Source organism: Aotus nancymaae, unplaced genomic scaffold (genome assembly GCF_030222135.1).
Source record: "Aotus nancymaae isolate 86718 unplaced genomic scaffold, 86718_ANA_hifiasm-v0.15.2.pri h1tg000018l, whole genome shotgun sequence".
Taxonomy (NCBI): Eukaryota; Metazoa; Chordata; class Mammalia; order Primates; family Aotidae; genus Aotus; species Aotus nancymaae.
Genome location: NW_026988430.1, coordinates 15,810,077 through 15,835,228, shown reverse-complemented (window position 1 = coordinate 15,835,228; position 25,152 = coordinate 15,810,077). Strand labels below are relative to the sequence as shown.

The 25,152-nt window shown below is 39.2% G+C and overlaps 1 protein-coding gene across 1 annotated transcript in view; it reads right to left on the bottom strand.

Annotated features, from left to right (window-relative positions):
• Nucleotides 1-248: 248 nt before the first annotated feature.
• Nucleotides 249-25,152, bottom strand: part of LOC105717719 (myosin-2) — a 28,184-nt gene continuing 3,280 nt past the window's right edge. Inside the window, exons 5-40 of the mRNA XM_012453071.2 lie at nt 23,624-23,780; nt 22,396-22,423; nt 22,197-22,311; nt 22,013-22,105; nt 21,403-21,466; nt 21,180-21,278; nt 19,664-19,767; nt 18,998-19,136; nt 18,529-18,647; nt 18,290-18,439; nt 16,810-16,980; nt 16,375-16,684; nt 15,679-15,752; nt 14,458-14,545; nt 14,257-14,374; nt 12,689-12,812; nt 12,464-12,600; nt 10,503-10,758; nt 8,698-8,940; nt 8,430-8,606; nt 8,203-8,348; nt 8,029-8,119; nt 7,556-7,945; nt 6,760-6,886; nt 5,947-6,065; nt 5,609-5,805; nt 4,692-4,875; nt 4,450-4,615; nt 4,223-4,347; nt 3,756-4,064; nt 3,465-3,668; nt 2,806-2,931; nt 2,542-2,712; nt 2,354-2,458; nt 2,137-2,232; nt 249-533 (exon numbers count right to left, since the gene is read on the bottom strand). Coding sequence (XP_012308494.2) covers nt 381-533; nt 2,137-2,232; nt 2,354-2,458; nt 2,542-2,712; nt 2,806-2,931; nt 3,465-3,668; nt 3,756-4,064; nt 4,223-4,347; nt 4,450-4,615; nt 4,692-4,875; nt 5,609-5,805; nt 5,947-6,065; nt 6,760-6,886; nt 7,556-7,945; nt 8,029-8,119; nt 8,203-8,348; nt 8,430-8,606; nt 8,698-8,940; nt 10,503-10,758; nt 12,464-12,600; nt 12,689-12,812; nt 14,257-14,374; nt 14,458-14,545; nt 15,679-15,752; nt 16,375-16,684; nt 16,810-16,980; nt 18,290-18,439; nt 18,529-18,647; nt 18,998-19,136; nt 19,664-19,767; nt 21,180-21,278; nt 21,403-21,466; nt 22,013-22,105; nt 22,197-22,311; nt 22,396-22,423; nt 23,624-23,780 — 5,475 coding nt within the window. The 3' untranslated portion in view covers nt 249-380. The remainder of the gene's footprint in view (nt 534-2,136; nt 2,233-2,353; nt 2,459-2,541; nt 2,713-2,805; nt 2,932-3,464; nt 3,669-3,755; nt 4,065-4,222; nt 4,348-4,449; nt 4,616-4,691; nt 4,876-5,608; nt 5,806-5,946; nt 6,066-6,759; nt 6,887-7,555; nt 7,946-8,028; nt 8,120-8,202; nt 8,349-8,429; nt 8,607-8,697; nt 8,941-10,502; nt 10,759-12,463; nt 12,601-12,688; nt 12,813-14,256; nt 14,375-14,457; nt 14,546-15,678; nt 15,753-16,374; nt 16,685-16,809; nt 16,981-18,289; nt 18,440-18,528; nt 18,648-18,997; nt 19,137-19,663; nt 19,768-21,179; nt 21,279-21,402; nt 21,467-22,012; nt 22,106-22,196; nt 22,312-22,395; nt 22,424-23,623; nt 23,781-25,152) is intronic.

Sequence of the window (25,152 nt, the reverse complement as noted above, 5' to 3'; positions counted from 1 at the left end):
CTAAGATTTTACTGCACTCAGATATCAGGAAAGGTTAGAAAGAAATAAAACTGGCCTCCAGATACCTGTTCATTAGAACAGTCTTTCTTGATAAGTGATGGCTTAAATGTTGCTGTAGACACAAAATAAAAGTGAATACATAAATACTTCTTAGTCACCGATTGAACATGATTGCTTGACAGCTCTGTGACTATTCAAACTTTGACATGGCTTCAGGAAAGACAGAAAAGACAAGACCAGTCTAAGGATATTGTTTGCAAACTACCCTATGCTTTATTTCCTTTGCAGCAGGGTAGAATACATAATAATTACAGCAAGAAATGACCAAAGATGTCACATTTTGTGCCTGTCTTCAGTCATTCCATGGCATCAGTACATGATCACTCTTCACTTATGACTTTCGTGTGAACCTCCCGGCTCTTCACCCGCAACTTGTTGACCTGGGACTCAGCAATGTCAGCCCGTTCCTCGGCCTCCTCCAGCTCGTGCTGGAGCTTGCGGAATTTAGCTAGATTGGTGTTGGATTGTTCCTCCTGAGAATAAAAATGAAATTGTAAGGAATTCATACTTGCATCTTTCTAGACTCTTCAGACCTAAGAGAAGAAAGGGCTTGGCATCTGTGGAGAAGCAACACCTAGGGCTTATCATTGAAATTAATTTTAAGATTTATTTGGGGCCTTGGTGTCATATATATATATCTCACATCCCTATTTTGGCAACCAAAACATATATATGTACCACAACTAGAATAGGAAAAAATATATAAGCTTAGAGAGGAAGGCAAGAATATTAAAGTCATGGTTGTTAATGCTTGCTGTATAACTTTCACTTGAGTTAGTTTTTTTATCATATTAAGGATGAATTTATTAAGTTTTTAAAAATTGAAGTTAACATTGGACTTTGTCATATGTCATTTTGGCACATTTCAGAATGGTTACTTTTTTCCTCCTGCATTGGATGTAATGATTCTACTGACAGATTGCCTAATATTAGGTAATCTTTACATCGTAAGAATTAAGCTTAATCACTGGAAGACAATTCCTCTAATAAAGCAAGACTTTTACTACTTAGTAATTTATCTTTGCGTAACTGTCTTCATGAGTAAAACTGCCTTTAGTTTTTCTCCCTCTGTTCTCTCTTGGACAGGTTTTGGTATGAGGGTTATATCAGCTTCTTAAAATGAACTGGACAGCTTTCCATCTTTTCCTATGCTCTCGAACAGCTTACATAGCTGGGGGATTATCTGTTCCTTGAAATTTTGAAAGACCTTTCTGGACTTGGGTCCATTTCCAGAAGTAATTCAGCCAACTTCATGATTTATATTCTCCTAGAAAAATCATTAATTTTTTTCAATAAAAAATCATTAATTTTTTATTGATAGATTTATGTTTTATATTAAAAAATAATCCTCTATGTGTATAGCTTATTCCCTTTCTTATTTCTAGGGTTGTCTGTGTTTTCTCCTTCATTTTCCTTGATTAAACTAGTTGTAAGTACATTTATTAATTCCCCAGAAGTTACTAATACTATTGAAATTATCAAGTAGAAAATAGTATACTCTAATTCACCAATTTTTACTTATATTTTTAACAGTACTTCTTCTACTGTTTTATTATTCATAATTTTTTATTAGACTGTCTATTTATTTTTGCTTTTGGTTCAAAATGAAAGCATTTAAAGCAGTGAATTAGTCTCCAAGCACAGCTTTGACTACATTCTGTAGGTTTGTAAAAGTAGCATCTTCCTTGTGATTTTACTTAAAATTAATAATTATTTAGTAATTATGTTTTTATTTTCACTTTAACCCAGGAGTTATTTAAGAAAGTTAGTTTTTTAAATATTTAAGTACCTAGGGATTTTTCTTTGTATTTTGCCATCACTTTACAATTCCATCATACTGTGGCCAGAGAACGTGGCCTGTATTATTTCTGCTTTTAATTTTTTTCAGGTTTCTTGGTGGATTGAAAGTTTACTTTTAAAATGAAGCTATTAATATTACAAATGGTACATAACAATTATTGTACAGAAACAAACATTAAGTATGCACACAGTATTCTATGAAGCAAACGGTTTATTTACTACACAAGGTAGTAATTATTAGCTTAATTTGAGGACTTCCATCTTAAAGATACTTACAGCCTCCTCAGCTTGTCTCTTGTAAGATTTCACTTTTGCCTGAAGTTTATCTACCAAATCTTGAAGCCTGAGAATATTTTTTCTATCTTCCTCTGTCTGAAAGATTATAAAAAGTTCGGGGACTTAATTACTGAAGCACATGACTATTGCTTCATTGCATATGAGTCTTTCACATAGACTTTGACCAGTGCTTAGCTGCTAAAAACTACTGCCGTACCTGGTAAGTGAGTTCCTTCACTCGCCTCTCATGTTTTCGCAGACCTTTGACAGCCTCAACATTACGCTTTTGCTCGCTCTCAACCTCTCCTTCCAGCTCACGTACCTACGAATAAGTAGACTCTTAAGAACTTTGATCTAATAAGGCACTGAAAGCACATGGAAATCAATGGATATTGGGAGACCCACCCTGGCCTCCAGTTTCTGGATCTGCTTCTTCCCACCCTTCAGGGCCAGCTGCTCAGCCTCATCTAGACGGAGCTGCAGGTCCTTCACCGTCTGCTCCATGTTCTTCTTCATCCGCTCAAGGTGGGCACTGGTGTCCTGCTCCTTCTTCAGCTCCTCAGCCATCATGGCGGCCTAATTAGCAAAATAAATTAAGAAAACCAAGAAAGTTATAGATGTCAGGAAATCTTACGGCTAAATCGGTGGAGAAGTATGCCTGCCACTCACATCAGTGATGGCCTTCTTGGCCTTCTCTTCTGCATTGCGGGCTTCCTGGAGAATGTCCTCCATCTCTCCCTGGATTTGGGAAATATCTGTCTCCAGCTTCTTCTTGGTGTTGATCAGGCTGGTGTTCTGTTTAAAAAGAATTTGTACATTTATTGGTAACTACTTGAAGAAAATTGAGATTAAAATTTGCAAGTCAAAAAATGTCCTTTAATATTAAAGAATTAAAGGATCGTGTTATATAGTACAACTCTATAAAATAGAAATGTTATAGAATATTCAGCATTTCAAGTGCAGAGGTTACAAGTAGACCAAATAACTCTTTACCAATAGACTATTCACAGGGATAAAAGTATAATAAACATGTTCATAACATTCCATTTCTCCACAATAAAATGTGAATATTGATAATGAGGGCCAATAAAGATATTAACACAATAGAATATGGGGCAACCTTAAAATATTATACGAAGTGAATCAGCAATAATTTTTCAAAGTAAAACAGTGAAAGATTTCTCGATAATACAGAATTCCTATTCAGTATTATTTGAAAAGAAAATTTGGTAGACATATAAGGCCTGGCTGTCTTATAAAAATTCAGGCTTATCTATTCTGGGATGTATAAAATTTACTCTAGGAGAGTTCTTTGTGCTGAATCCCACCTGGGTGTGGAGGAGCTGGACACGCTCACTGGCATCCAGGAGCTCCTGTTCTGCGATTTTCCTGCTCCTCTCTGTCTGTTCCAGAGTAGCCCGCAGCTCCTCAATCTCAGCCTGTAACAGGTTGGCTCTGCGCTCCACCATGGCCAGCTGCTCCTTCAGGTCTTCCTGGCTCCGGAGAGCATCATCCAGGTGGATCTGGGTATCCTGTGGAACAAATTGTCATTGAGATTCCATGTTCTTCGGGTCGCAGGCACCCCAGTTGTCCTGGGACCATCTCTTGGACCCATTTACCTTGAGGATGCCTTGGGTGTTCCTGTAGTTCCTCAGGGCCTCAGCAGCCATGCGGTTGGCATGGTTCAACTGGATTTCCATTTCGTTGAGGTCTCCCTCCATCTTCTTCTTGAGCCTGATGGCATCATTCCTGCTCCTGATCTCAGCATCCAGTGTGCTCTGCATCGACTCCACGACTCTAATGTGGTTTCTCTTCAGCTGGTCAATTTCCTCATCTTTTTCAGCAATTTTCCTATCGACCTCAGACTTGACTTGGTTCAACTCAAGCTGGATGCGCAGGATCTTTCCCTCTTCATGTTCAAGAGATGCCTTAATGACAGCAAGAGGTGACATGAACAAGAAACCAAAAGCTTTCTGAAGTTTTTCTGCACACCAATAATTTTGTGCTATGTGTCTTTTTATTCACTCTATGCAAATGTACTTAATTCTTTTCCAAATTTGTTTATTATGCACAATTTGGCATGTACCTCTGCTTCTTCTAAAGCAGCCTGAAGTTCACACTTCTCTTGTTCCACTTGTTTCTTTATTTTCTCCAGTTCATGGATACGTTTCCCTCCTTCTGCAATCTGCTCCGTGAGGTCAGAAATCTCCTCTGTTATTTGAGTAAAAGACAGGTAGGGATTAGGTTAAACATGTGATGTAAGAGAAAGATTCTTCCAAGTTATGAATATTATTGAATGTGATAGGGACTCACGCTGTAAGTTTTTGTTCTCTCGCTTCAGGGTTTCTAGCTGATCCAAAGATTCCTCATAGGCATTCTTCATCTTGAACAGCTCAGTGCCAAGGGAACGGGCCTCCTTCTGAGAGGCCTCAAGCTCAGCATGTGTTTCCTCATATTTCTGTTTCCATTCTGCCAGGACCTGAAAAACCAAGACCTGTTACCTGCTGTAAAGACAAAGGAATATAGTACAGAGCAGAGGATGCTGGAGGAATTACCTTATCGAAGTTCCTTTGCTTTTTGTCAAGGGCTGCACAGGCAGCATTTGTTCTCTCCACGTCAAGCATGAGGTCCTCGACCTCATTCTGCAGCCGCTGCTTTGTCTTTTCAAGGGAAGCACATTTGGCGTTCACAGCTTCTACATGTTCCTCGGCAGCCTGCAGCCGCTGGGCCAGCTTCTTCCTTGAAGATGATACATGTTTTCAGAGAGAAGTGAACCGTAATATGAATTATGGGCTATTGCCATACACACTGGAGAGTATTGGCAACTTTATATTGATGTTGCTCATCCACATTTCATTCTTTCAACATATGTTGATGAGCCCCTTTTATGAACCAGACACTGGCTACACAGCAGTGATCAAGACAAAAAAGGTCTCTGCTACATGAAGATCATAAACAAGTGAGGCAGATAAACAATAAACCAGTCAGAACATCCACAATAACACCTTACAGATATAAGGGCAATGAAGCAAAATAAAATAGGCTAAATAGTGGGTAACTACTCTAGGTATTCAGTGAAGACCTCCATGAAGAGATAATATTTGAGTCAAGAGCTAAGAGAAGCCAGAGAGTGAGCCAAAGGGAAATCTGTGGAGAGAGTATTTCAGCGGGAACAGCAGGTAGAAGCCCCTGAAGCAGCAATGAGCTCAGTGTGACTGACGAACAGCAATAAATCCCCTAATTATCAGTGTAGTTATTTGCTTTTCTTTGTTTTCTTAACTAGATTTCAGGATAGTAAGGCAGGGACCATATTTGATTTATTCATGTCTTATTCTTAGGGCCTGATTGTGACTGGCACATAGAAGCCAATGAATGAGCATTTGAGAACTAATTCAATGAATCTTCAAAGGTGATATCTTTCTGATTCAATATGCAAAGTTTTCTGCTCATTCTCTCATATCTGTGCACATACTTGGCCTCTTCTAGCTCCTCTGTGCGCTGGATGGCGTCCGTCTCATATTTGGTCCTCCACTGGGCAACCTCAGTGTTGGCCTTGGACAGCGCCCTCTGTAGCTCAGCCTTGGATTCCTGCTCTTCCTCATACTGTTCCCGCAGCAGGTCGCAGTCATGGCGGGAGGACTGCAGGGCGTGTGCCAGGGCGTTCTTGGCCTATGGAGACAGTTACGCCTTCATTTTACTGGATATTTAAATATTTAATTCTTAACTTTCAAAACCTCTTGAAAACTGGTATAACAGTCTCCAGGTAAAATCAGCTCATGGGCGAAAAGTCAGTCTTAGAATCATAATTACTTTCATCTCCTCTTCAAGTTGTCTCTTTAGTTCTTCAATCTGTTGAGTAAAGGCTTGTTTGCCCCTTGATAACTGAGACACCAGAGCTTCCTTTTCATCAAGCTGGCGTGAAAATTCACCTGATGGACAAAAGAAATGGTACCATTTTTTAAGTGGAAAAAAAAAAAAGATGCTGCAAGCCCATGTTAGAAAGAAATTTTAAATCCTACTTTCCCAAATCGAGTGCTCAGATGATTGAATTCTATATTGACATCTTCATGCTCAATGCCAAGTGTTCAGTTTTTACAGTGAAACTTTCAGATCAATCGGAATGAATAAATACAGCTTAAATTCTTTTTGTCTTTTCCATAACTGTTTCAGGATTATATGATATTGTACAAAACCTGGTGATGTCTGTCAAACTAGTAAGCGAAAATGTCTAATTCTACAGACTCCCCATTCCATAGGACTTTTGAGAGACTGGGCTATTCATTGCCCCATTCCAGAAGTTAGTTGACCTTAATATAAATGAAAAGAAACTTGGCCTGAAACAGAAGCCCTGGACTCATACTGGAGTAACCCCTAATCCCAATGTCCTCACAGTGGGCAAATACTCAAGGCCTTTCTGGAACAGAGCTTGATCCTGTCCTACTGAAACCTTTATCTCCAGCATTGCCCCCAGATGACCTTGCACATAGGTCAGGTGAGCTATCTGAGCCCTTCAGTAATCATACATGTTCTCAGCTGCTTTTATTAGGCTCCCACATCACCAAATCATTTGCTCTTAACCACATCATCTTCACCCTGAAGCACCACAGAACTGGAGAGAATTACCAGATTCAGTCTGCAGGCGTCCCCTCTGCGTCGTGAGGTCATTGATCAGCCGCTGCTGCTCCTCTTCCTTTGATTTCAGTTCACTCACTTGGTCCTCTAGAGTCCGGCACATTTTCTCTAGGTTTCCCTGTATAAGAAAAAGTAAAAGAAGGAAACAGAGACCTTTTAAGCTAATAATAATCACCTTTGCAGTTGCTATAACTCCTCCCTGAAATACAAAATACAGTATCATAATATATAAATGTATATATATTTATATATTAAATACAATATCTTAATTTATAAAATAAACAAAATTATATGTAATGTAATGCATAAGAATTTTTCTTATATTTTATGAAAGCTAATCATGAAGCTCTGTTCAATATTAATATAAACATTTTAAGGTTATGTTCTAATTTTAAGATTTTGTTAGAATTGTATATTGTACATTTTCTAAAAGCATGTTCCAAAATACTTCACTGCCTTTATGTATGATGAATCTTTCCTTATTGGGTACTTGGAATTATTGGAGACCTTTGTTCTCTAACTGGAGACTTGGAGAACACAGATGGTCTGTGTTCAATTGCTAGTGTTGTCATTTGTTAATGGGGTGATGGGTCAAAGTGTTAGTCTCTTTGCATTTCTGCTCCTTTATTTGTTAAATGGAAATAATAAAAATACTAAGTTTTTTGTGCTTACTTCCCTGAATTACTGCAATTAACAAATGACTTAATGTGTAAAAAGTGCCCCGTGCAAACTGTGATGTGTCCATAATGCATTATTGTCAATAACAGTGTCCCAGAATTTGTACTACCTTGGCTTTGGAGATCGTTTCTACATTACTAGCAAGGTCATCAATCTCCATCTTCATCTCACTCTTCTCCTTCTCCAGCTTCTGCTTCACCCGCTGCAGGTTGTCAATCTGCTCCCCAAGCTCGGCCACACTGTCTGCGTGCTTCTTCCTCAGGGTGGCCGCCGTGGCTTCATGCTGTAGGGTGGCCTCCTCCAGGTCCCTGCGCATTTTCTGGAACTCAGCCTCCCGCTTCTTGTTCATCTCAATCTGGGCTGAAGTGGCCCCACCGGCTTCTTCCAGCCTCTCACTGATCTCCTCCAGTTCCCGAGAGAGGTCAGAGCGCTGCTTTTCTGCTTTGGCCCGGGAGGCCCGCTCCGCCTCAATTTCCTCCTCCAGCTCCTCAATGCGGGCCTGGGAATAGTGAAAATACAAACTCAGCTTCTTTGTGTCATAACTATGCCTCTGAGCCAGACTGATGAAAATCATGTACTTACTTGCAATTCTTTAATTTTCTTCTGCAATTGAATACCAAGTGCCTGTTCATCTTCAATCTTGCTTTGCAGATTGCTGATTTCAAACTCTTTCCTTTTAGAAAAGTAGCAAAGGACAACAGTTTAGTCCATATCTAATGTTGGAAGCAAATCCGTAAGCAATTCTTTCTTACTTACTTTTTGAGCTTTTCATCAAGTTGTTGTTTCTCATTTTCAATGTCCATTATGGACTCTTGGGCCAACTTCAAGTCACCCTCAAGTTTCCTCTTAGCCCTTTCTAGGTCCATGCGAAGTTTCTTTTCTTGCTCCAAGGACCCTTCGAGCTAATACAAATAATGTTGAATCAGAAGGAATGCTCATCTTCCTTTAGAAGAAAATAATTTCCTTGATGATACTAGACTTACATCATCCACTTGCTGTTCAAGCTTGATTTTAGCTTTGGTCAGGGTGTTGACTTTGTCCTCCTCTGCCTGCAGGTCATCCAGGGTCTGCTGGTGAGCCTCCTGGAGAGCCTTCTTCTCCTTGGTCAGCTTAGCGATGGTTTCATCCAGACCGGCCATCTCTTCTGTGAGGTTTTTCACCTATAAAGGTGAAGAAAGCAGCTTAGTTACTATAAAGCAGCTTAGCTGGGTGGCAGAACCTCAATATAGGATTATAGAATGTGATTGATACCTTGTTCTCTGTGGCATGTTTCTCCTTCTCAACCTTGGCCAGTGTCAGCTCAAGGTCATCAATGTCTTTCTTGAGCTCTGAACATTCATCCTCCAGTTTCCTCTTCTTGGCTGTCAGCTCAGCATTGATCTCTTCCTCATCCTCAGCTCTCTCAGTCACCTCTTTGATTTTGGCCTCCAGCTGGATTTTGGTTTTGATCAGCTGGTCACACCTTTCCTCTGCATCAGCCAAGCCTTCAGCTTCCTTGAGTTGGAAACAAGATCAAATTGGAAACAAAGAATGAAATACTTTACAATGATAAGAGTGTATGTTTCTCTATCTGATCTTTTGAATTTCCTCTATTCATTTATTTACGCCTTCACAAATTTTTGTTTCATAAACCACCCTACTGTGTGCAATACATTTTCCACATGTGGGTAAGCCAAAATGTATCAGTTGTCCTGTTCCCCTAAAATAATGTATTCTACAGTAGATTAGGAAACCTGTTTCCCAAAAGCTACCGTTAATGTGTAAAGCAATTAGTGACATAACAGATCAGAGAAATTGGATCAGAGATGGTTTCATGAAAGAATTGGTGTTTGATTTGGGCCTTGAGAGAAGGGTAGGATTTGATTTTGCAGAAATCAACTTATTGTGGAGAGGAGCAGGAGGGGTGTGGGGAAGCATTCTAGCAGGACAAATTCAAGATACAGCTGCTACTGAATTTTTTTTTTTTTTTTTGTAGTACTGGTGGATGCTTCTGATTATGATGTATTAAATTCAAGTTGAAATATAAAGTAATCAAGAAATTCCTGGCAACCTGCTGTTTCCAATTAAGGGGATCAGGGCAGGCAGGAAATGAAAGAGACATTGGAATATATACTCATCAGTAATCCTCTATATCAGCCTTTGAATGCATCAAAGAATCCAGGGTGCTGTGTATAGCCATAGAGTAAATACAGTGATGTAGTACAGATTCTGCATAAATCTCTGGGATCAACAGAAGAGAATATAGGATAGATTTGAAGGGCTCTCTTTCCTTCTGTAATCTAGAAGAAAGAGTTATTACTGCTCAAAATTGACAGAGAGACCAGTCTTAACAGGAAAAAGAAGTATGACTTTGTGATAAGTAAAGCAGACCAATTCAGTTAATCCCAAATAAAACATAGTCTTATAAATTATAGTCTCTAGTTGATGGAAGCAGTTCTAAAATGATTGGTTCAGGAGAGGGCAGTGAGCAGGCTGGATGGAAGAAGAGAGAATTGCGAAGTAGGCTGAACAACTTAGTTGCAAGGCGGTTGTGATGTGACGAGATGCTGATGGTGGAGACAGATTGGAAAGAGGGAGTCTGAGTTTTTGAGATCAATATCACACAGTAATTCAGTAAAATTTGATGTAGAGTACTGTCATGTGTCAGCTGTTCCTATTATAATTTAAGAACCATGGACACCCAGAAGTTCAAGGAAGTTTCAGAAAAATATTACTCTCTCCATAATATCCTCCCCTTAATATTTTATTTGGGATTGTGTCATATTAAAATCATTTTAAGGACTGTATTTAAAGGAAAAAAGTCAAAAATCTTGTGGTTTGATGAAATTGTGTGCAATGGAAGATGAGGGACACTTCTGCCTCACTGCCCTGGTGCTGGTTTCTTGGGGGTTATTGGGCAATGGAAGAATGTTTGGACCTTTTCTTACCATTGGAGTGCTTTAAGCTTTCCCTCCAATGAGTGTCTCCCATGTGATTACCCAACTCATGGCCCACAGTGGCCAAAGTTCTAGCACCTGCATCCTGTTAGTGATACTAAGGATGATATTCCAACTCACAGCCTGAACTTGGAGCTGCAAGTCATTTTTTTCTTTCAACAGCGTCACCATCTTTTCTTCAAGTTCCTTCCTTTTTGCCTCTGACTTGGCAAGTTCGTCTTTAGTTTTCTGAAATTCTTCCTTCATGGTGGCCATCTCCTTCTCAGTTTCTGCACTCTTCAGCAGAGGCTTGATCTTAAAGAAGAGTTTCATCCAGGGCCAGTGCTTGACGTTCATGAAGGCTCTGATATTGTACTGGATACAGAAAATGGCCTCCCTGAAATTTAATTGATGCAATTTAGTATTGTGTAGTTGATGAAATGATATGAAACCTTGGCAGTGAGAGTTGGATGTTCTGCTCCATCTTGTTCCTATTCTACTTTCTAACACGCAGATAAAAGAAATTCTATTTTGGGATGATGGTCAAGGTCTTGCTAAGATCACTCATTTCTCTGCATCGCTGCTTCTCAAACTTTGGTATGCATAAGAATCACCTGAAGGGACTGGGCATGGTGGCCCATGCCTGTAATCCCAGCACTGTGGGAGGCCAAGGCGGGTGGATCACCTGAGGTTGGAAGTTTGAGATCAGCCTGAACTACATGGAGAAACCCTGTCTCTACTAAAAATACAAAATTAGCCAGGCATGGTGGCTTGGTAATCCCAGCTGCTCAGGAGGCTGAGGCAGGAGAATCGCTTAAACCCAGGAGGTGGATGTTGCAATGAGCCGAGATTGCGCCATTGTACTCCAGCCTGGGCAACAAGAGTGAAATGCCATCTCAAAAAAAAAAAAAAGAAAAAGAAAGAAACAAGAAAAAATCGCCTGAAGGGCTTATTAAAATACTGACTCCTGAACCTCACCTCCACAGATTCAGACTCAGAGGATCTAGGGTGGGACTGAAAATTGGCATTTTTAACAAGTTTGCAAGAAACGCTGATGTTGCAAGTCCAAGGAGCACCCTTTGGGAAGCCTTGCTGTACATCAGTGCTTCTCAGATGTTGCTAGGAAAACACCACTAAGGGTAGTGAAGGGGGAACACGGCTCTTTAGGAATATGTGGGGCATGAGATTTTAACTCAGTATTTCTTTGAAAATCTCTGGCTTTATATGTTAACGTTGTGTGAATTTTGCATTCTATTCTCTAATACCACTTTTGTTTTCATCTGAACGATTTTTACAACTCATTACCCTATAAATAGACAATTGCCCAAATATATATATCATGGATTATGACCAAAATTTATTATTTTTAATGAAATAGAGTATAGTCTAAAATATTAGTATAATTACAAGTGGTAAAAATAAAATTTGCTTCATGTAAATTATTTATATATCTACATACGCATATGTATATGTGTAGATTTATAGGTGGCAATGTAAAATGCCTTTCTCACCATGGAGAAATGGTCCTGGTCACATACATCTTGTACTTTGAGACACCTGGCTCCATAGTCTTTGAATGCTGTCTTTGCATCTAATTAGATCACCCGAAAGCTACATTCCCTGATGACATTGTGTTAACTTACTGCAAAAAGTCTTTCACAGATAAATGGCCCCTATTATTTTAAATCATGATAGTTTGATAAATAAGTGATCAGAGGGAAAAAGTTGTCTCTGCATCCTGTGTAAAACCACTCTTGAGTGTACTGTTTGTTCTACAGTTCAAGTCCCTTATCTAATGATCTTTCCAGTAACTTCATATTAGAAACAAGCGCTAGAGCAAAAGTTTGCTTCTGCTTACTCACTGGTGTAATTTATCTTGTTAGATAAGAATGACACACATTTTATGCTTCTCAAGTTTTTACCCATATGATCAGATGGTGGTTCCTTCCTTAAGTTTTCTGGTACATGGATATTCCCACTTCATTATAGGGCTCCTATTCATTCCTTCTTTAGTGTCCTCATCATAAGCTGAGTCTTAACTGTAAGCCATTTCAGATATGTTTTTGAAGACAGAATATGTGAATAAATGTGTATTTTTATACCTTCTTTCCACCATCTTCTGGTACTCCACTCTTGCCAAGAACCCTCTGCACCTGGCCTGGGTTCGAGTCATCAGCTGGGCCAGCTTGTCATCTCGCATCTCCTCTAGGAGCCCCAGAAGACCAGCTTTGAAAAAGACCTATGTGTGGGAAGAATTTCAGATCAGAAAATTTATATAAAGTTCAAAGGGACAGGAACAGCATCAGGTAGGATTTACAGAATATTACCTTGGTGTGCCCAAATTTATACTGGGTGTGATCAATGTCAATGGACCCAAGGAGCTTCTCAGAAGCCTTCTTGCTATCAATGAATTGTCCTTCAGGGATAGCACTTGCATTTAATACCTTGTATCTGTTAAAGTATATACAGCTTTTAAGAACTAGTTTACTGATGACACAAATAGTAGCTAAATGTTAAATGATTCATTTTTTTTAAACAAGAACTTAAAAAAATTATTATTCTTTGTTCACATGGAGAACATTGTTTATATGAATACGAAAATTGGCGACCAATTTTTACTCCCTTTTCCTTTTCCTCACAGTTGCAACTTTCCTTTCATCTCATCAGATCCTGTCCTTAGGAAAAGTTTCTGTAATCTCATTCACATTGTGGTGTGGCTAACCAATAAAATGTAATGTGTTACCTTTACTAGATGCATTTGCTTTTTAAGGCCCTGAATCCAAGAGAGCTACTTTCATTGAAGAATTTGGTAGAGAGTACACTTTACGTATTGGGAACTATCCTAATCACCTCAAGTCAAACTTAGACGTGCTTTGGATCTTGAGCCCTGGAATTCTCTGTCAGTGCCACCTGACCCAGGTGGCACTCACTAGGAGAGATCAGCTTCTGGCAGCTGCTACCCAAGTCCTTCCCCACCTCTGCCTTTTCTTTGATTCTCAAGATAAGCTTATCTAGAGAGGAGGAAAAGGACCTGAGGAGCAGTCATTGTGACCTGTTCCCTCTGCCTCTGGGAAACACTGGGAATCTAATATGTGAGAGGAAAAAACAAACGTAAATAATACCAAAGGGATTGACAGAAAATGAGTAGCTATGTTTGTATGAAAGAGTTTCTAACTCAACCACTTTTTAAGTATGACTTTGGGCAAGTACCTTCATCTCCCTGAGCCTCAGCTTATTCATCTATAAAATGATGTCTTACTAGTACCTACTTCTACTGTGTTTTTATAAGGATTAAACAAGGTAATCTAAATATATTAAGTGCTCAAAAAGGTCATTCTTATCATGATTGGAGTTAACGTGTACATCTCTAAGCTAAGCCAAGAGCCTGGTAAATTCAATGAAAATTCTACAAAGTGCTTAAAATGATGTATTTTTATATTGTAAAACTGTTTGAATCTGGGTATGGTGGCTCAGGCCTGTAATCCCAGCACTTTGGGAGGCTGAGGCGGGTGGATCACCTGAGGTCAGGAGTTCGAGACCAGGCTGGCCAAAATGGTGAAACCCCATCTCTCCTAAAAATACAAAAATTAGCCGGGCATGGTGGCACATGCCTGTAATCCCAGCTACTGGGGAGGCTGAGGCAGGAAAATCGCTTGAACCTGGGAGGCAGAGGTTACAGTGAGCTGAGATCGCACCACTGCACTCTAGCCTAGGCAACAGAGCAAGACTTTGTCTCAAAAAACAAACAAACTGAGACTTGAGACTCGTGATTTTTTTTAACTTCTTTTTTTGACAAAACTAACAAGTAGAGGCATATGTTTCACTAAATTGTTTTGCTTGCATTAAATTTGTTCATATTAAGCTTTAGGATACACTATATTCAGTAGAAACTGACCTTTGTTTGAAGTCTGCGTAAAGGATTCTGCTTGGAAATCCTTTCCTACAGATGCGGATGCCTTCCAACACACCATTACACCTCAGCTGGTGCAGGACAAGTTCATGCTCCATGGCACCTAAAAATACATATTTATTTCACTGTAGAGCTGTTAAAAAGGAGGTGTAGCAGTCATTGCACTTTTATTATAGAACTTCTTACCAGGAGTTTTAGTCTCATTGGGGATGATGCACCTCACAAAGTGAGGATGGGTACTCCTGAGGTTGGTCATCAGCTTGTTCAAATTCTCCTGTAAAATCAGGAGAAATCGTGTCATCTTATACTCTAGACATGGATATGAGCAGTTATTGGTGTCTATAAAATCAACATAGCTGAGTTGAATACCAGTATGGACTGCGTTCTTATAAGGCAACACCTTGAATGCTTCTCCTGAGATATATTTTCCTCCTCAGTAGATCTTTCTGCACTTGGGTTTCTAGGAGTTACACATAGAAAGCATCTGGCATGTTCCTCTTTTCAGTTTATACCAACACCATCCTTCTTCCTACCCTGGTCCCTGGCCACACACCTATATTTACAAGACCATTGCCTTCCCATGCTAGATGATTGCTCTTTCTTCTAAATTCCATAGTTTGCCAATAAGGAAATGGAAGCCTGCACCACATGTGGACTTTTTCCTTACCATATAGCTTCCCTTTTCTAGCTCTATCAATTTTTAGGGGAAAGAGATTATCATAGGGGAGCAATCCTATCAATTATAATTGAAATTGACTCAATTAAGAGCAAGGATACCATATTATGAGTTTATTAGCCATACTGATATCTTTTAGTCTCTCTGAGTTCATGTCATTCCTCTTTCTTATAGCTCAGCTAGATTATGAATGGCAGAGTATTATGGTCTATAAAATCTCTGTAAAATATTTCTCATTATTTGACTTAGCAATGAAAAGTGAACTAATAATTTCTGAGTAATTTAAATCCCTTCTTTCCAAAGTTAGATCAACAGAGTCACTAGCTACTATCAATCATTTACTCAGGGAATGATCTTGTACTTTTAAAAGCACGTTTTACACATTGGATACAGTGTACATGCTCTGGTGATGGGTGCCCCAATGTCACAGAAATCACCGCTAAAGAACTTGTGTGTGTAACCAGACACCACCTGTTCCCCCAAAACCTATTGAAATAAAAAATAAATTTAAAAAAAGAAAAGACAATGAGGGAAATTTTGCCCAGCAAGATTTCAAAGCATATTATAAATTAATTTTAATGAATATAATGTGATATGCAGATGAATAGATAAATATATCCTTAGAACAAAAATAGAAATTCAGAAAAACAGACTCAGGTTAAAAACAACAACAGCAACAACAACAGATTCCCAAAGCAACTGGAGAATGTCAAAAACTATTTCTTCCTTACTCTGAAAAGGGCAGACACGGTCTGGAAAGAAGAGCCCTTCTTCTTACCACCTTTCTTGGCCCCTCCACTTGCCTCTGAAGAAAGAGGAAGAAAAGAAATATAGTTTTGAATTGGCGGGGCTACCTCTTGTCTATTTGCTGATTTCTGTGTTCATCAAGTGGAGCTTTTTTCCTACTCAACTGGCCTCTCTGTTTGAGCCCGAATGAACCTTAGTTTTCAACTAAGTTTGCATCCACTTATCTGTGATTTTTTCTCCAGTGGGAAATGAGGCCAGGGATATTCACCTGATTGTACAGAGAGGGATACCCTAATATTAGGACGTCAGGAGCACTAACTTTAAAAATCATCAATAGAAGTTAATATTGTGAGGCAGAAGTTTGCCACTCTGCTGTCTCAGATTTATATTCTCAGATACTGTGTATCCTGCAGATGTGGAAGAAGTAGGAGAGAATCGTAGAAGCTGAGGCTCTTCATTGGTTGAGAGCCTGATAATTCCTCTCTGACTCTGCAATTGGGCTCCTGTCAATAGTGGAGTGAGTCGCAAATGTGTACTTACAAGGCAGCCTGCCTATTCAATACTTGGAGGAACCAGGGGTTTGGTCTGCAACCCTTCTGCCAGGCCTAAGAGATGACTAGCTTCAATCTAACATCGCATGTTGTAATACATAGAGGGTATTATTAACATTTGAGCATCACCTGCTTCAGCAGTTTGAGCGCCAGAGAAGAGGTTAGCTAGAGTTTTCATTGCAGACTTCTGGTACAGCCCAACCACGGTCTCATTCAGGGGGTCCTTGTTTTTATCCAGCCAGCCAGTAATGTTGTAGTCCACAGTGCCAGCATAGTGAATCAGAGAGAAGTGGGCCTCGGCCTTGCCTTTGACTACCTTGGGCTTCTGGAAGTTGGCAGACTTGCCCAGATGCTGTTCATACAGCTTGTTCTTGAAGGAGGTGTCTGTTGCCTTGGGGAACATGCACTCCTCTTCCAGGATGGAGAAGATGCCCATGGGCTAAAAAGCAGACCACAACACAAAATCGTACTTCTATTTATTCTTTTCTCTGCTATGGAATTAAAATGAGAAGCAGTGAATAATACAGTTGCCACCAAATATGGTTTCTGAAATGCAAAACCAACCTTCTCGATGAGCTCGATGCAGGCAGCCAGGTCCATCCCGAAGTCAATAAACGTCCACTCGATGCCTTCCTTCTTGTACTCCTCCTGCTCCAGCACGAACATGTGGTGGTTGAAAAACTGTTGCAGTTTCTCGTTGGTGAAGTTGATGCACAGCTGCTCCAGGCTGTTGAACTAAATAAATAGATGTGTTTACTTCTCTCTTAAGCAAATTGAGCATTTTACAGAAGTTTTCCATATAAAAAATATGTGTCGAGAGCCTTTATATTATAGATGTTAAAATCACTGGATTGAAGAGACTTTGAAATAAAAGATGAAAAATATGGAAGTTTGAGGGCATGTGGAATCTACTATTTTTGTGCTGCAATTTAATTCTTTTTCTGCGTTTGCTTAAGTTTATTCAGGTATTTTCCTGAGTACCTACTTAATCATCCTGTGTTTATTCCCATTATCTTCGACACTTTCTAGAAGGTTTACAGTTTTCTGTTGACTCACTTAGGGGCCAACTTGCAACCCATGAGAAGCTGGCTGGGAGGAGTCTATCTTGCATGATAGTCACATGGTCAGCATGCAAGTGAACTATAATTGCCTCCCCCCCCGTTATTCTTTAAGGTGAAATGAAAAAAAATCAAGATGCCAAGTATTATATACAGTATGATAATATACATTTGTATATTTTTAAATTCATCAAAATGTTAATATTATATATAAAGAGTAGAATTATGTGGAATCTTTTTCCTTGGGACCTTCTATATCCTCTGCAATGGCCAAGTTTTGCTTGTATAATTAGAAAAAAGTTTAAACTTCTTGAAAACTATAATCAAGAAAAATATATTTCATAATCAAATATGAATTTTTATTTGATATCATACTAATGAGTCTTAAAAGCTAATTGCATTTGTTAATGCTGACTCTAAATTATTAACGTTTCTCAGCTCTTATTGTCTCTAAGTATTTCTTTTTTTTTGAGGCGGAGTTTCGCTGTTGTTACCCAGACTGGAGTGCAATGGCGCGACCTCGGCTCACCGCAACCTCCACCTCCTGGGTTCAAGCAATTCTCCTGTCTCAGCCTCCTGAGTAGCTGGGATTACAGGCATGCACCACCATGCCCAGCTAATTTTTGTATTTTTAGTAGAGACGGGATTTCACCTTGTTGACCAGGATGGTCTTGATCTCTTGACCTTGTGATCCACCCGCCTTGGCCTCCCAAAGTGCTGGGATTATAGACCTCCAATCCCATTTCACTAAGCTAATTCAGAACTCCTTTTGGATCATATAGCAAGTTGAGGAGTCCTTATTAAGTATATTGTTGTTTCTTATAGAAGTGGAATTGGTACTACAATAACTGCCCAGTTACTCTCTTCTAAGGCTTAAAATAATTTTGACAGTGGTAAGAAAAGTTCATAGTCTTCACTAATTCCTTCATATAGATATTTCCATTGCCTTACTGTAAAATCCTCTCATCAGCCAGCTATCAACTCACATCAAAAATCTCAAAACCAGCAATGTCCAAGACCCCGATGAAGTACTGCCTGGGCTGCTTGGTGTCCAGCTGCTGGTTGATGCGGGTGACCATCCACAGGAACATCTTCTCGTAGACGGCTTTGGCCAGAGCGCCCACCGCGTTGGTCACCTTAAAAGACAAAGATATAACTCTCAGAGTTGTTAGAGGCCTGTGAAAATGCTTTCATCCCCAGCAGTTAATTTGAATTCTGCACTTACCTGCTCTACAGTCTGGCCTTTGGTGACATACTCATTGCCAACCTTGACCCTAGGGTAGCAGAGGGCTTTGAGCAGATCCGCAGAGTTCAGACTCTGGAGATAGGCTGCCTTGTCAGCAACTAAAAAGAAAAAAGAATAGAACAATGTTATTATGGCTCAAAGAAACCCACTTCCTTAAAAATACTTTTAAACTACAATTATATTATGCAGTGTTTTAAATATATCTTTCTGAGTATCCTTACTGATTTTTTCACTAAGTTCAAATTTTTGATTATGGGGTGGTTTGCCCTAAAGAACTTCAGAAATTATAGGAAACATCTATCTAGTGTTCATGCTTCCCATGGCATAGTATTTAGGTATACAGATACTGTAATTCTTAAAAGTGAATTTACCTTCCCTAGGAAAATTTATGGATAACAAGTGTGATTTTCAAACAAATGCAAAGTCATATGGGTGACTTAGTTGGTACCTTCAGTGCCATCTGGCTCTGCCTGCTCCTCACGCTGCTTTTGCTTAAATTTCAAGTTCCCATAATGCATCACAGCCCCCGTGAGCTTGTAAATGGAGACCTTTTCTTCATTGGTGAAGCCCAAAATATCAATAGCACTCTGTCAAAATAACCAATAGGATAGCTGTTAGGTTGTGACCCACACACTCACTGTTAATAGTCCATTTTCCCATTGCTGGCCTGAGGAAACTAGCAGTACAAATGGAGACAAGGAACCCCTCAGATTGGGTATATAGAAACTTGGTCAACCAGAGGCCAGCACAGAGCATTAGAATTATAGGAGCATACCTTCTGAAGATGCAAAAAGTGAACTTAGAACAGAGAATAAGTATAGTAAATCTAAGGAACTTGTTATTTTGAGAGATGGTAGGGATCTAATGCAAGTCAATTGCAAAAAAAAAGAAAAATTAGTTTAGAAATTCAGAAGTGATAGATCTTTAGAAGAATGTAAAGGATAAGTAAAATGCTATAGGGGCACATCATGCTCTTTTCATTTGACTCCAAGGGGCATGTCCATGTGCATCCTTGAATCTTCCTTTGCCATTTCTACTAGACACTGAATATTGATCTGGATCACCATTACTCTGACCCACCATGATAATTCCAATAGTCTTGTGTTCTACTTACATCTGTGGCCATCAGTTCTTCCTGATCATCGATGCTGGCCACACTGATCTCCCCTTGACTGACAAATGGGTAATCATATGGGTTCGTAGTAATCAGAAGCATTTCTAAGTACAAGAAACAGAGCAAAGATAAGCATAATTATCTTCTTCATTAAGGCAAGAGATTTTTAGACAAATTGTGAGGCACTATATGATGCTTAGTTGATGACTGATGGGCACTGAAGAGGCATTTAAAGGGTATTAGGCACCGTCGCAAATACTTGAAGTTGATGTCATGGTGCTCTTATAAATCCTTATTTGAAAAAAAAAACAAAACAAAACTGGTCAAGTGCAGTGGCTCATGCCTGTAATCCCAGCACTTTGGGAGGTTGAGGCGTTCGGATCACCTGAGGTCAGGAGTTCAAAACCAGCCTGGACATCATGGTGAAACCCCATCTCTACTAAAAATACAAAAATTAGCCAGATGTGGTGGTGCATGCCTGTAATCCCAGCTACTCAGGAGGCTGAGGCAGGGAGAATCACTTGAACCCAGGAGGCAGAGGTTGCAGTGAGCCAAGATCACGCCATTGCACTCTGGCCTGGGCAACAGAGCAAGACTCCATCTCAACACACTAAAACAAACAAACAAAGAAAACTACTGTAATCCAAAGAGAAAAATCACATAATGGGAAAAGTTGGGTCACTATAGTGTTCACTATATGCAATCCAGAACTGGAAATAATCACTATCTGTAAAGAGGGTATGGTTAAGTAAATTATGCTTATTTAGAATAGAACACTATGCAACTATTAGAAATAATAATGTGGAGATATATTTAGTGACATGGAAATAGCTATGATATGTAATTGCTCAGCAAAAATGTAGATTACAGGAGAGCATGTAACTGATTTCATTTATGAAAATTGTATGTACATATCTTTAGGTAGAGATATGTATATAGAAAATGATTAGAGTGATATTTATCCAAGTGAGTTCATGGTGGCTATTTCACAGTGGTAGCAGTTAGAGATGTTCTTTTCAGTTTTCCTTTTGCTTTCCTTTGAATTTTTTTTTTTTAAGACAGAGTTTTGCTCTGTCGCCAGGCTGGAGTACAGTGGTGCAATCTCAGCTCACTGCAACCTCTGCCTCCCAGGTTCAAATGATTTTCCTGCGTCAGCCTTCTGCCTTGCTGGGATTATAGGTGTGCACCACCACACTCAGCTAATTTTTGTATTTTTAGTAGAGACAGTGTTTCACTATGTTGGCCAGACTGGTCTCAACCTCTTGACCTCATGATCTGCCCGCCTCAGCCTCCCAAAGTGCTGGGTGGGATTACAGGCATGAGCCACCGCGCTTGCCCACTTTCCTTTGAATTTTTCTAATGAGCACATGTAAATTTTTACCAAACTCACAAAGCTATTTTAAAAAACAAAATGACATATAAACTTTCCAAAATTCAGTCATAGAATACTAGGTTGGACTATGTATTAATAGGTACAGATGCAGTAATTCTGAAAACGAATTATGACATTTCTTACCAATTAGTTCTGGTTTCTTGTTCGATGTAATCTGATAAAAAATATGATAACTTCTCTCAGCCTTAAGCTGGAAAGTAACTCTAGACTTCTCTAACAGATCTGGAAGGAAACAAGTAACAAATAAGAAAAGTGTAACAATTCATTTGACATGTGAATTTGATTTTTGGTCAGTTTTTTAGATCATAAGAATCAGAAATGATTTTAAACAGATCTGAACACTTACATGTTTCAATATCAGCAGATGCTAGTTTTCCTGTAGTGCCAAAGTGGATTCTGATGAATTTACCCTTGAAATAAAAACTAATATTGCTACCTTGTTTTTATATAATATCAAATCTTTGAGAAATTCAAAACATTTGATGCTCGTACTTTAATATTAAATCAATTAAGAGACTATTTGTATCAGGTAGAAAAAGGTGTATCTCCTATTTTATAAGTAGAAGAGTTTTATCTTTGATTTAAAAATTGTAAATATTTATTAAGTATGTGAAGTAATGGATATGTTAATTAGCATGTTAATCATTCTGTAATGTACACATAACATATATCAAAACATCACATTTTATTTTATAAATACAATTATTTATAAATTAAAAATAAAAATTTTAAAATAGTGAATAATTGTAGATCATGAAAGATAAGAAAGAACTCAGGAAAAAGGTCACATATCCTTCAAGATGAAGCTTTGATCCGTGTTATTACATGCTCAGAGGAAAAGGAAAAACCAATGAGGTAGTATAATGGGAATGAAAAAGATTCAGAGAATATATTTACAAACATCTCAAAAATTCTGACCAGTGAACAGTATCTATTAGCGTGTCCAAGAGACTTACAAAGCGAGAGGAGTTGTCATTCCTCACGGTCTTGGCATTGCCAAAGGCCTCCAGTAGGGGGTTGGCACTGATGATTTGATCTTCCAGAGTCCCCTGCAAAGGCAAGAGCAGTCCTTGCATCCGGGGCTTGGGAATTTCCTACCTGAGAGTCCCGACAGATTTTGACTGTGACAATCAGACTCACCTGCATTTTGCCAGAAGCAGATTCTTCCTTCTTCTTCTCTCCAGTAACTGCAATTGTTGCAAAGTACTGGATGACACGCTTGGTGTTCACAGTCTTCCCTGCACCAGATTCTCCGCTGTCAAATCAAAACTCAAATCAGGTGTGGTCTGAAAGCTAGCAGCTATCACAGCCATGTAAAGAAAGCATAATATCTACTTACGTGATCAGGATTGACTGATTCTCTCGGTCTGCAAAATAAATTATAGATATTTAATACTGTTTTCCTACATATTTGTAAATGATAAGTAAAGTAAAGTGGAATGAACTCAGTATTATTCAGTCTGACCTTTGCAATCTTTAGGGCTTGGCAGGCTCTAAGCCTACCACTTTCTCCCTCCCCAGCTTTAGCACACATGCACCCATTTCAACAGAACACCACCACTTTTATCAGTTTATGTTCAAATCTTCCAACAAATATTTCATTTGAAGAAAAAAAATTATATGATGAAGGAAAATGTTTGAAAGTGATGTTTATAAGTGATGACCACATGGCTGTGTATTCCTGAAGCACCACACTTTTTCTTTTTAATGCTCTATCACTAAATAAACACCAAAAGTAGACTTGGCTCTTTGGTTAGGTTTAAATGATGATTTAAGTTAGGGACATATATAAATTGTGGGTGCAAGAAGTAATGAAGAATGAGCATTAGAGATATTTTTAGCGTGCGAGGAGTAAGTATAGTAAAGGTGATAGCTTTAGAAATATATCTTTAATCATATTTTTAGGAAGAGGTAAAATTTTGTTTTGATGTTTTACTCTCTGAACAGGAATTCTCCAAGCCCCTTCCAAGGTGCCACAAGTACTTTAGATTGATCTAGCCAAGACGATATTGTAGGAAGCAGATTCAACATGTAACTGTCTTAATACCAAATATACCTTAAATCTGGAGCCTGTTCAGGTTGGTTCTGGGCAAAGGACAATAGCATTGTGCCATCCTTAATATAGAGAGACCTTTATCTGTCACAATTTAGTATGCTGAGGCTGAAACCACAGAGACAAGTTTTAATCTTCTGTTTTTTGGTTCATAGTAATGGAGACACAGTTTCTATGTGTGATTATGTGTGCATGAGTGTACGTGTATATACACATACACACAGAAATGGTTGTATTTTTACTTATATTTATTTGAGTTTCTGAGTCATTCAAAAGTATATTAACTAACTATGGCCAGCCTCTTTTTAAAATTTAAGAGATCATTAGCAATTATGTAATATTAAGGATTACAAATCAGCCTTTCTCCCTTTCCTGGACCTTCTCCTTCATAAGTACACCAGCCTCGACTAAAAGGGATGAGCTCAAAGAATGTGTTGAGATTGCCTAGAGTCTCTTTCTCCTATGGTTCTGTTCTAAAAGGTTTATGCACTTGCAAAGCATTTGGCTCACTCACCAGTCAGCATGAACTGATAGGCGTTGTCAGAGATGGAGAAGATGTGGGGTGGGGCCTCCTGGCGCTTTTTGCCTCTGTAGGCACCCACCACCTCGGGGTTATACACCGGCAGCCACTTGTAGGGGTTGACAGTGACACAGAAGAGGCCCGAGTAGGTCTATGAAAAGGAAAAAATAGAATAAGCACCCAAAGACCTTTCCTGTTATTTGTGCAATTAACTTATTAATTGAATGTCATTTTTGAGACAGAGTCTTGCTCTGTCACCCAGGCTGGAGTGCAGTGGTGTTACCTCAGCTCACTGCAGCCTCGACCTCCTGGGCTCAAGCAATCCTCCCACCTCATCTTCCCAAGAAGCTGGGACTACAGGCATGCATCACCATGCCCAGCTAATTTTGTAGATACTTTTTGTAGAAATAAAGACTCACTTTGTTGCCCAGGCTTATCTGGAAATTAATTGAATTTTAACAAAAAGGAGCACTTTAAATGAGTAGTTTTATTTCTTCAATGTATCAGCATGAAAACTAGTTGGCAGCTTCAACAATGTGATAGCAGAATCCTAGGGAAGTGACTACAATTCAGATTTCTTATTGCTTGCTGCCCTCAGGGCTTTTTACAATGATTTTTACATAGCAGAAGAAGAAATACATGTTTTTAAAAATGGCCACACACAGTGGCTTACGCCTGTAATCCCAGCACTTTGGAAGGCCGAGGCAGGAGAATCACGAGATCAGGAGTTCAAGACCAGCCTGGCCAACATGGTGAAACCCCGTCTCTACTAAAAATACAAAAATTAGCTGGGCATGATGGCACGCGCCTGTGGTTCTAGCTACTCAGGAGGCTGAGGCGGAAGAATCACTTGAACCCAGGAGGCGGAGGTTGCAGTGAGCCGAGATTGCGCCACTGCACTCCAGCCTGGCAACAGAGCAAGACTCCGTCTCAAAAAAAAAAAAAAAAAAGCTAAAAAATTAGCCAGGCGTGGTGGTTGGCACCTGTAATCCCAACTACTCAGGAGGCTGAGGCAGGAGAATTGCTTGAACTGGGGAGGCGGAGATTGCAGTGAGCAGAGATTGTGCCACTGCACTCCAGCCCCAGTGACAGTACAAGACTCCACCTCAAAAAAACAAAAATTAGGATATGAAACCTTTATGGAAATGAGTATATATTTTCTTTGCAGCATGAAGACAATTCAAATATATGAGAACATAAATGTGGACATAAGCTAAGTGCCTAACAGTAAGGGAATGGTTAGGTGAACTATGGTAAATCTTTTAAGAGAATATGATGCAGGCATTTTAAAAAGTAAACATGAATGTATACAGCAACACTTGGAAAATATTTACAAAATATTTTTAAGTTATGAGGAAACAGAACACAAAATGATACATATACATGATGATTACAACAGGGGATTTTATTTGGTTCAAGACAGGCACCAACCAGTTAGACTGGATGCTGACCATCAATACTAGGTACATTTGCATAGATGTTGCCTAACTATCAGCACTGGCTAAACTATGCAAAAATATGAA